The sequence below is a fragment of the Enhydra lutris genome, unplaced genomic scaffold (genome assembly GCF_002288905.1).
Source record: "Enhydra lutris kenyoni isolate GAN:26980312 unplaced genomic scaffold, ASM228890v2 scaffoldscaffold274, whole genome shotgun sequence".
Taxonomy (NCBI): domain Eukaryota; kingdom Metazoa; phylum Chordata; class Mammalia; order Carnivora; family Mustelidae; genus Enhydra; species Enhydra lutris.
The window spans coordinates 5,269-16,883 of record NW_019154358.1 but is presented as its reverse complement, the minus strand read 5'-3'; the positions used below and the strand labels follow the sequence as shown (position 1 = coordinate 16,883).

Here is an 11,615-nt window from a genome sequence, read left to right as displayed (position 1 = left end):
AGAATTTTGGAGATCTTTTCTCCATAGTGGGTAAAGTCTTCCCCCTTCTTTGTTGCTTTGGCAACAAGGGCCACTCCAGATGTTGCATTTTAGTTGGGATAAAGGATCGTGTCTTATTCTGGGATGTAGCACAAGATACCCCACTTGTCTTCCTCTGGGATGGGAGAGAAGGTGGTCTTATTGGGACAGAGGGTGCAAGGGGGACCTGGGGCTGAGGCAAGGTTAGCGTTGAGGGTTTGGGTTGGATCCCACGGTGCAGCAATGGTGGGGCATGGGAAAACTGTGAAGATATTTGATCCTGGTTTAGAACTGGCAAGCAATTAGAGGTCCCATTGAATAAAACAGAGGGAGACTCTAGTGGAGAAGAGTGAGTAGAGAACAAGGTAGTGGCCACCAAGGACTCACTGTGCAGAGAGGGGAGACCCCAGAAGAGCTGGCTGCGTTTCCATTGCAAGTGGTCTTCCAAGACCTTGGGAGATGAGAATGGCTGAGGTTGGGCACGTGGATCTGCTTTGTTTTTCATGTTCCAGAAGGATGGCAGGGTGGTGATGTTCTGCTCAGCACCCAGCAGCTTCCACAGAGTCCCCCAGAAGCTCACGTGGTCGTCTGGGCACCACTGTTTGAAAACTGACCCAACTTTTTCTTTCTCCTTCCAACTCTTTGGTTCTACCCTTTTGCTGATTAGTAGTTCAAGGAGCTTCTTGACATCCGGACTGACAAATGAAGGGTTATGAGTCTCTATCTGCCTGTTAGTAAGGCCACCCCAGAACGAGGCATCTGGTGGGTGGCAGGACACGTGTTCTCGCTGGCACTTGTGCTGTAATGTGCCAGGCAAGAACAAGGACTTGGTACTTTCCCACCACCAGGAAAAGGATAAAATGCAGTAGCTGGCATGGCCAAGGCCTGAGATGGCTGGAATGAGAGAGGCCCAGTAGGAATTACCTGGAAGAAAGTTCTTTCTCACTGTGTCTGGTAGGATTTTTTTTAAGTTAGTTTGCTCTTCTTGAGGTCTCGCTGGCAGGGTGGAGACCAGAGGCCAAGGGGGCCCTGTCAGTGGAGCATGAGCAGGTGATGAGGCCATGGCAGGAGCAGCATCTTCCACAGGCTCCCTGCATGGCTGACGGGCTCCAGCTGGCACCCCTCGGTGCATCTGCCCAGGGGATGCTTGCTGTAAGGACTGGTGAAAGCCCCCTTGGTCAGAGAGCCTTGCCAGGTGGCTGTAGGAGACAGGTGGTGTGAGCAGTCCCTGCAGCAGCCCGGGGCTGGGAGGGGACCCCACGGCCCTCCATGCCCCACACCCACATCACAATGCTCCTGCTGTCCCTCAGCCCGGGGCTTTGGTCACAATCTGTCCCACGGCTCCTCCCAGCCCCCCCNCCCCCCCAAACAGCCCCAGAGGCCATTCCCTGCAGCTCTGGGGGTCACACCATAGACTTGGGGAGGCCCACCCAGGGGAGAACAGGGCAGATTCTTTACCTTTGCAGAAGGGAGAACAGGTCCTGAACCTCTTCCAGATCCTGAAGGCAATCTCTGAAAACTGGAAACAGGAGACCAGGTCACAGAGGAAGGCGGGGCCCAGGGGTCTTATAGGAGACTGGGTACAATGTCCCTTTAGGGGAGACCTTTGGGGGAGTGGACTTGGAAGCCCCAAACAGCACTGTCCAAGGCCACGTGCCCACAGGGTGATTACAGGGTTCATTTTGGGGATCGCTTTGTCTTTTCCAAAGTGTTTTCTCACTCATGACCTTGCTGGGGGAGGAAGGACTGCATGGCCTCACAGAGGAATCTGAGCCGAGTTGAACAGCTTGTCCACAGTGGGAGCAAGAGGTCCCACCCCCAGTCCAGGCCCTGGGCCCCTGCTGGGTGACACCCATTTCCAGCCCCTCAGGGCTTTGTTCTGGCACAGAATCTGGGAAGCCTCTGGGTTGTACTCTCCCTCCCAGGAGCCCCCAACCCGCCACCCAAGGCTCTGTTTCCTGAGGGATGGGCTCAGGCCCTGGTGTCCTGGAGAAGGTGGGGCTGGGCCTCAGAGCAGGGGGCACAGTGTAACTGGGGCATGCAGGGGTGAGTGGCGGATGCTCACCTTTCAGAGTCTGGCTTTTCTGGCTTCTATTGCTCCTTCTCCATGGCTCTGCTTGGTACTGAGATAAGAGAACACGGGGAGGCTGGGACCCCGCCCCAACAGCAGGTGCTCACTGCTCATGAGTAGTGTGACTTCCTACATTTAACTAAGGGGGGGTGGACTGTCATTTTCTTTAGTTTTACTCATTTCTTTTTCAAAATGGATACAAATATTTCCAGTTTTCCTTCTTTGAAGAATGTACAGAAGGATATTCTATGTGAGAAGTTTGCCACTGTTCCTCTGCTCAAGAAACACACACAATCCCAGACCTGGTGGTGCAGCTGGACTTTTTCATATAGGACCCCACTTTCCAAGGCCAGAGCCCCACTCTAGCTGCTGCTTGGGACCTCCTGGGCTCAGTACTGCCCTCAATCAGCCCCGAAGGGGGAACATTCACCTGAAACACCTGTCCTGGGTTGGCATCTGGTGACCCGGTGCTCAGGGGCCTGACCTCCACTAGAGAGGCAGCTTTTAGCCTCCAGTCCTCGGCCACCGGTCACTGTGTTCGGGACGCTGTCCTGGACCCCTCCACCACACCTGGACTCCAGCCCGAGATCTTCAGGGAGAAATCCTCGTGTCCCTCTAACCCCTGCCTGGTCTGGCTTGTCCTGGGTGGATGGTGGTCTACTTTCTCCTGACAATTCTATTCTTTCCCATTTCAGGAGTCTCTCCAGTGACTCAGAAAAGTGGAAATAATAATAGAAAAGATGATAGAATCACACTCTGCTGGGTCTGGGCTGAGGGTTCCTTACCTTCCTGCTCTTCCTGTGTTTCTTGCCTGGTAGTGAGGACGGATCAGGATGGAAATAGGAAAGTAAGAAGACAAAGAGCCCCAGTCCACATACGAAGGCAAGGATGGAATTAACTGCCCAGATAGTGGGACTGGAGCTCAGCCAACCATCAATAAAGAATTCCTGAGGGAAGAGATAATTCTCCATCTCTTTCCTCATCAGACATTAGTGTCTGATCACACTGCTGCCCTCAGGCAACTGAGCCCTGAGTGTGGAGGTGCAGACACAAGCCCCACGCCCACATCACAGAGCTACTGTCTGGTCACAAAGAGCTCCTGAGGGAGGGGAAGGGGACAGAAGAGAAGCAGCCCCTCTCCCCACCCTGCAGCTCCATCCCTCCACCCTCCAAGACCTCCAAGTTCCTCCTCTCAGCAGACACCAATCTCTTCTCTGTATCTATGAATCTGAGTTTCTTTTTTTTTTTAATTCTACATACAAGTGAAACCATATGGTATTTGTCTTTCTCTTATTTAATTTAACATAGTATTCTCAAGGTTCTCATGCTATCACGACCATCACCATTTCATTATTTTTTATGGCTGAATAATATTTATGTGTGTGATATCTTTATCCATTCACCCCAGTATACATGATTCATTTAAGACTAATGTTTTCTTATTGACTTTCTGTGTGGATGACTTTTCCATTGATGTAAACTGTTGAAGTCCTATACTGTGGGGAACCACATGTTTAATGTTTTTGATGTCACAACCTTTTAAAATATAAATCTTTTAACTAATTATTGTAGTTTTAGTTAAACATACTATTTTTGTCTTCACTCTAGCTTTATAAGTGATTTACCCACTACCTCTGCTGTACATATACTGTATGTTGCGTTTGCCTTTAAGATTTTATTTTTATGTATTTTCATGTTAATTATGTCATTTCTTTTTAGTTTAAATAAGTCCCTTCAACATTTCTTATAAGGCCCGTTTAGTGGTAATAAAATCCTTTAGTTGTTTATTTAGATAATTCTTAATCTCCCTATTAACTCCAAATGACAACCTTGCTGGGTAGAGAATTCTTGGCTGCATGTTTTTCTTTTTGCACCCTGGAAAGAAAGGCAGGTTGCAGTCAGCCAGCATTTTTTTCTTGTTTTTAAAAACTTATTTTGTGAGGGCCTGTATGAGGGCCTGGTTAGCCAGAGGAACTTACTTGCAGACCCCGGATATAGGGGCGAGCCAGACCAGATGGAGACATCCAATCAGTGGGGCGTGCATATATTCGCTGTGGTGTATTGAAATTCAATTGGTCACCCGTATTGCCCACCAAGCATGACTGTGCAGTTTTCCCTGTGTGTTGCAATCTCATTGACCGCCTGTGTGTGGGCCGGGCTCAACCACCTCTATAAAGGTTAGTCTGTGAGGCTGGATGGGGGGGAGTAGTAGTAGTCGTTGGGGTAGTTGTTGGGGTAGTCGTCGCCCTCATCAGGATAGTCGTCCAGGGAGTGGCCTCATCCAGGGAGCGGCCTCGCCAAAGTGGCATCATCCGGGGAGCAGCCTCGTTTGGGGAGCAGCCTCGTCCAGGGAGTGGCCTCGTCAGGGTCGTCGTCATTGCCTCTTCATAAGAGATGGCCCCAAACCAGACGGTTGGTTTGGTTTTCGATGCTTTGTGCGAAATAAGCTTTGCTTGACTTTCTCTTTGCATCAGTCTCGTTCCTTTGATCACAGACCCTAACATTGGGGGCTCGTCTGGGATCAAATGATAAGAACTGAGCCAGCATCAGAATTTCTGGGAAAAGCCTCCGGAGGTAAGATCTTTGGATCCTGTATGTCTGACTGGTTGTGGAGCTCCAGGGTATACCCCACCGGGGGGAAGCTGGATGCAGCCATGCTCCCCAGGGCTGGAGTGGATGTGGGGATGCCCCATCCCTCTCTTGGTAGATCGACAGGGGGTTTGAGTCCCCCTGGGTGGTCAGGGGGTTCGAGTCCTCCTGGATGGTCACCAGGGGGTTTCAAGTCCCCCTGGATGTCAGGGGTTGGTGTCCCCTTAGGCGTTCAGGGGTTCGAGTCTCCCTGGATGTTCAGGGGGTTCTGGTCCCCCTAGGCGGTCATCGGGGGGTTCAAATTACCCTAGGCAGTCAGGGGTTGAGTTCCCCTGGGTGGATGGGGAGTTCGAGTCCCCCTAGGCAGTCAGGAGATAAAGAAAGTCCCCACCAGTGCCAGGTTCTGGGTAATGATCGCTGGGTCTGCAGTTGTTTTTGCATTTTTTTTTTTTTTTTTTTTTTTTTTTTTTGTCCGTTGTCTGATTTGTCGGGGACCAAGAAAGTCCCCACCAGCAGCGGGCTCTGGATGGGGATCGCTGGGCCTGCAATTGTCTTTGCCTTGTTTTTTTTTGTTGTCTGTTGTGTTGTTTGTTGTATTTGGAGAAATGGGACAAGCGGGGAGCAAGGGACCTGTGACACCCCTAGGTCTTGTTTTCAAACATTTCAAGGATTTTCAAGGTAAAGCCACCCAGTCGGGTGACAAGGTTTACCCAGGAAAACTAAAAACACTCTGCCAATTAGAGTGTCCCACTTTCCTCACAGGGTGGCTGCCGGAAGGAACGTTTGCCTAGGCTCAGATCTATTCTACTCTGAGTGAGGTCTTCTATCTACATCGAGACCAAATACCATACATTGTGTCCTGGTGATATCTGATAGAAAAGCCACCGTATTGGCTCAAGACCCACCTTCCCCCTGCTAATGAAACCATCTCTCTCCCTCTAAAGCAGGTCAAAACACCAAAACCAGAACAGACAGATGATGGGGAACCAGGGAAGAAGACTGTCCTACCTCCATCGGATGTGGAGGATGTGGAATTCCCCCCACCATCTGTCCCCTAAAACTGACTCTCGGTCCCGAGGTGCCCTTACCAGTCCACCTCATACACAGTAGGGGTCTGCCTATGGGACCACCAAGCAGAGAGACCGCCCTGATCTTTCCCCTTTCCTCTATCCCCCTCTGCCTCCCTTTACCTCACTGGTACTGTTGGTGTCAATGCTGCCTCTCTGTGAGGTTGCTCTATTGGATGGGAGAGGGTGCCACCACCTAACCTATATCCCTTTCTCTTCTTCTAACATCTATAACTGGAAGGCCCAATGCAAATCCTTTTCTGTCCACCCTCAGGATTTACTGTCTTTCTTACCCACCAACCTACCTGGGTGGATAATCAACAGTTCCTTATGGCTCTCTTTAATGCAGAAGAGAGGGATCGCATCATGCGAGAAACCCATAAGATGATAAGCAAGAGACTTGGCAGGGACCTAGATCCCCACCAAATGGAGGACTACTGCCTGAGGAAACCCCACGACTGGGATCTAAACTCCGATGAAGGCAAGGAGAGCTTACGTTTCTACTGCCAGGCTCTACTGGGAGGCCTCTGTGCAGCTGCAAGGAGACCCATAAATTTATCTAAAATTAGTACAGTAGCTCAAGGTAAGAATGAGTCTCCAGGAGCTTTCCTAGAAAGGCTTATCGAAGCCTATAAAATGTATAGCCCAATCGACCCTGAGGCACCTGAAAATCAGAGGGCAATGAATCTTGCATTTGCCAGTCAGTCAGCCCCAGATATAAGGAGGAAACTTCAGAAAAATTGAAGGATTTGAAGGGAAGAATCTGACTGAATTAGTGGGAATAGCAGAAAAGGTGTTTAACAACAGGGATGCACAGGAGGATGAAAAACAGAAAAAAAAAACTGGTTAAGGTTTTGGCATTACGTGAGGCAGGGAGGAGACATGTAGGGGATAGAAAATGGAAGGAAAAGCCTAAGCACAGAGAAGGCGGGCGGGAAGACTTATATTCAGATCAGTGTGCTTACTGTAAGGAAAAAGGACATTGGGCCAGAGAGTGCCCAAAAAGGAAGACAGCAGTGTTCGCCACCAGAGACTGAAGGGGCCATGGTTTGGAGCCCCTTTCTGAACCTTGGGTAAAAATTGAAGTGGAGGGGAAATCAATTGATTTTTTGGTGGACATGGGAGCCCAATTTTCATCATTACTTAAACCTATGGGGAAACTATCTGGAGAGGAAGTCTGGGTACATGGAGCAAATGGCACAGAGAAACATAAATGGTCAACAGAAAGGACTTTAAATTTGGCCTCAGGAGTAGTTAAGCATTGATTTTTGGTCCTCCCTAATTCCCCATATAACTTGATGGGAAGAGATCTCCTCCACAAGTTACGAGCTGACATTCAGTTCTTGGAAGGAGACATGACTGTAACCTTGAGACAACCCACTGTACAGGTGCTTGTGGCAGCAGTAGATGAATACCTCCTTTACGAGCCGGTCTCAAAACCAGTGGAGACAAAGTGGGGGAGCCTTCTCCACACCCTACAGGTCGAGTTTCCTGAGGTTTGGGCAGAAGGGAAGCCCCCTGGCTTGGCCAAAGAACAACCTCCAGTGGTGGTGCAATTAAAGGCAATGGCTATGGCTGTTCACATTTGGCAGTACCCCCTCCCCCAGGGAGCAAAGGAAGGGATCAGAAAACACATTAACTGCCTCCGAGGAGATGGATCCTAGTTCCTTGCAAATCTCCATGGAACACACCTTTGCTGCCCGTCAAAAAGGCTAAGACTGGGGAGTACTGACTCATTCAGGACTTGCGGGAAGTTAACAAATGGGTTGAAGATATCCACCCTATGGTGCCTAACCCCTATACCCTACTCTCCCTCCTGGGCCCCAAAAGAACTGTGTATACAATCTTAGATCTCAAGGATGCATTTTTCTGCATATTTTTAGCAAGGGAATCTCAGCCCCTTTTTGCTTTTGAGTGGTCTGACCCACAGGAAGGGTTCCAAGGCCAGCTCACCTGGACAAGACTTCCCCAAGGATTCAAGAATTCACCCACCATTTTTGACGAGGCCCTACATGAGGATTTGTGTGAGTGCAGAACCTCCAACCTGGGAGTCACTCTGTTACAGTATGTTGATGACTTGGTAGAAGCCGCTGAGGACTAGGAGTCATGTTTGTGGAGAACAAGAGCTCTCTTACAGACTCTGCAGGAAAAAGGGTATCAGGTGTCAGCAAAGAAAGCTCTGTCAGAGCCATGCCACTTATCTAGGCTTTGATCTCCATGAGGGAGTGTGTTCACTGTCTGAGTCCAGGAAACAGGTGATCACACGATACCCCCGCCCCACCATGTCCCGACAAGTGAGGGAGTTTCTTGGGATAGTGGGTTACTGTAGGCTGTGGATACCGCGGCTTGCAGAGATTGCCCGACCTCTCTACGAACTGGCAAAAGAGGGGCTCACTATGATAGAGTGGACAGCTGAGGCAGAAGGAGCATTTCGGGAATTACAAACAGCCTTACTAAATGCCCCAGCACTGGCTATCCCAGATGTTACTAAGCCCTTCCACTTGTATGTGGATGAAAAGGCAGGGGTGGCCAAAGGAGTTTTGATTCAGACTCTGGGGCCTTGGCAAAGGCCAGTGGCCAATCTTAGCAAGAAACTAGATCCAGTAGTGCCCGGGCTCCCCTCTTGCCTCAGCATAATTGCTGCCACGGCCCTCCTGGTCAAGGATGCAAGTAAATTGACTTTGAGTCAAAATCTCATCATAACCACCACACACGCTATCAAGGGCCTTCTCCAGACTCCACCAGACCAATGGATGATGAACGCCTGAGTGACCGGGTATCAGGCCCTCCTCCTCAACGAACCAAGAGTGACCTTCTGGCCCCTGGTGGTGCTAAATCCAGCCACACTGCTGCTAGAGGAGCTGGCTGACCACCCACATGACTGCAGGGAGGAATAAGGCCAGATCTCAGAGACATTCCCCTCCCAGATGTTGAGATGACTCTGTTCACAGATGGGAGTAGCTACATGGCGGATGGAAAGAGGTATGTGGGGGCTGTGGTGGCTTCTCCTGAGCAGGAACTCTGGACAGCAGCCCCGCCACACGGAACATTGGCACAAAAAGTGGAGCTGATTGCACTCACCAAGGCACTGCAGATGGCCAAAGGTAAAACTGCCAACATCTATATGGACAGCAGGTATGCCTTTGCTACTCTCCATATACACAGGGCTATTTATAAAGAAAGGGGCCTATTAACAGCAGAAGGAAAAGGAATTAAAAACAGAGGAGAAATATTGGCTCTCCTCCAGGCTATTTGGGACCCAAAAGAGGTGGCCGTTTAGCATTGCCCAGGACACCAAAAGGGGACTGATCTGATTTCAAAAGGAAACCAATTAGCAGATCAACCCACAAAGCAAGCAGCCCAAGAAACAGTAAAAGAACTGGTTACACTCCCAGCTCCAGCCCTACCAGAAAAAACTGAACTATTCAGAAGAAGATTTAAAGTATTTACAAAAATGGGTTAATTGGACTATGAAGGGGACTGGGCTAAGACTAAAGCAGGAAAAATAATTCTTCCTCGAAGACTAGATAAGAAGTTAGTAGACCAGATATATCAGGGTACTCATTTGGGGATACGCAAACTCAAGGAACTTATAGACAAGCAGTTCCAGGTTTCTAAATTAGGGCGTATGGTTCAGGATGTAGTTGATAGATGTGCTCAATGCCAGGCAGTTAATGTGGGAGGAACTAGAATGGGAAGAGGGAAAAGAGAAAGAGGTAAGGAACCAGGAATTTATTGGGAAATAGATTTTACAGAAATGAAACCCAGAAAATATGGGCACAAGAATGTTAGTTTTTGTAGATACCTTTTTAGGCTGGGTAGAGACTTTTTCCGCCAAACATGAGACAGCAGGAGTGGTAGCCAAAAAGCTACTAGAAGAAATAATTCCTAGGTTTGGGCTGCCTCTCTCAATTGGGTCAGACAATGGCCCTGCATTTGTGAGTTCAGTCCTACAGGCATTGGCCAAGGCTGTGGGCACTAATTGGAAACTACATTGTGCCTACTGGCCCCAGAGTTCCGGGCAAGTAGAGAGAATGAACCAGACTCTTAAAGAGACCTTGACAAAGCTAATTCTGGAGACTGGCGGTGGATGGGTGGATTTCCTTTCTTTCACCCTCCTCAGGGCATGATGTATACCCTATTTAAACAAGGTGACCCCATTTGAAATAATGTTCGGGAGACATACACCCCCCCCCCGCTCTGTCCTCGGCTTCAAGAGGTTGTCCTAGCAGAAATGACTGATCAGTCTGTACTCCAGTCACTGCAGGCATTACAGTCTGTCTTTTAAAAAAGCCCATGCAGGGATCTGGACTGCCCACACTGGGACAGAGACAGAGGTGGAACCACATCCTTACCAACCCCGGGACTTGGTTTGGATACATCGCTATCAAGTGGGACACTTGGAGCCTCTCTGGAAGGGACCATTTACTGTCATCCTGACCACCCCCACAGCAGTAAAAGTAGAAGACATTAGGGCTTGCATTCATGTGGGTCATGTCAAACGAGTTGAGGATGAGGACGCCCCCCAGAGATGGATATAGGGATGGGCCAGGCCAGATGGAAACATCCAATCAGTGGGGCGTGCATATATTCACTGTGGTGAATTGAAATTCAATTGGTCACCCGTATTGCCCACCAAGCATGATGGTGCAGTTTTCTCTGTGTGTTGCAATCTCATTGGCCACCTGTGTGTGGGCCAGGCTCAACCACCTCTATAAAGGTTGGTCTGTGAGGCCTGATGGGGGGTGGGTAGTAGTAGTCGTTGGAGTAGTCATTGGGGTAGTTGTTGGGGTAGTCGTCGGCCTCGTCGGGGTCGTCGTCCAGTGAGCGGCGTTGTCCGGGGAGTGGCCTCGTCTGGGGAGCAGACTCGTTGGAATTGTCGCCTCTTCATAAGAGATGGCCCCTACCGGTTGGTTTGGTTTTCGATGCTTGGCACGAAATAAAGCTTTGCTTGACTTTCGCTTTGCATCAGTCTCGTGCCTTTGATCACGGACCCTAACAATTTGTTTGGAAGAGGGATGAAAGAGAGAGAAACTGAAGCAGACTGAGCAGGGAGCCCAAGGTGGGGCTCGATCCCACAACCCTGAGATCATGACCTGAGCAGAAATCAAAAGTTGGACACTTAACCAATTGTGCTACTGAGGTGCCTCCCTCAGCACTCTGAATACGTCACACTGCTCTCTTCTGGCTGTGAACGTGTGCTGAATAATCTGCTAGTAGCCTACTGGGTACAATTCCCTGCACATAATAAACAGCTGTTCTGATGCTGCTTTTTATTATTAATTTTTGACACTCAAATTATAATGTGGCTTGGTGTTGGGGTCTTTGAGGTGTATTTTATTTATTATTTGAGGTGTTTTGAGGTGTTTTTTTATTGTCTTTCTGATTTGAACATCCCAGTGTGGTGTCTTCTTCCCCAGGTTAGGAAAATTTTCACCCATGATTTTTTCAAATAAGTTTTCTGCACCTTTCTGTTTCTCCTCTCCCTTTAGGACCTCTTTAATTTGAATGTTTTCCTGCTTGATGTCACATTAAGTTTCTTAACTTATCTTTAACATTTTGAACTCATTTTTCTTTTTGTTGCTCTGTTTGGGCAGCTTTGTGTTCCACCTCAGAGACTATCTTCTGTTTCATCCAGTCTCATACTGAACACCTTTAGTGTAGTTTTCAGTTTAATTATTGTATTCTTCATCCCTGTCACTTCTGGTTGGTTCTTTTGCACACTTCCTGTTGCTGGTGAAGTTCTCCCTGTGCTCCTCCACTCTTCCCCCGAGTTCCATGGGCATCTTTATGACTATCAAATTGAGTTCATTACATGTAGATTACTTATCTCCATATCATTAACGTTTTTCTGAAGTTTTGTCTTATTC

General features: G+C 48.8%; 1 protein-coding gene across 1 annotated transcript in view; it reads right to left on the bottom strand.

Moving 5' to 3' along the window:
* LOC111140236 (spermatogenesis-associated protein 31E1-like) overlaps positions 1–3,072 on the bottom strand; it is a 5,804-nt gene extending 2,732 nt beyond the window's left edge. Inside the window, exons 1-5 of the mRNA XM_022492559.1 lie at positions 2,875–3,072; positions 2,084–2,141; positions 1,477–1,537; positions 948–1,217; positions 3–713 (exon numbers count right to left, since the gene is read on the bottom strand). Coding sequence (XP_022348267.1) covers positions 3–713; positions 948–1,217; positions 1,477–1,537; positions 2,084–2,141; positions 2,875–3,072 — 1,298 coding nt within the window. The remainder of the gene's footprint in view (positions 1–2; positions 714–947; positions 1,218–1,476; positions 1,538–2,083; positions 2,142–2,874) is intronic.
* Positions 3,073–11,615: the final 8,543 nt, after the last annotated feature.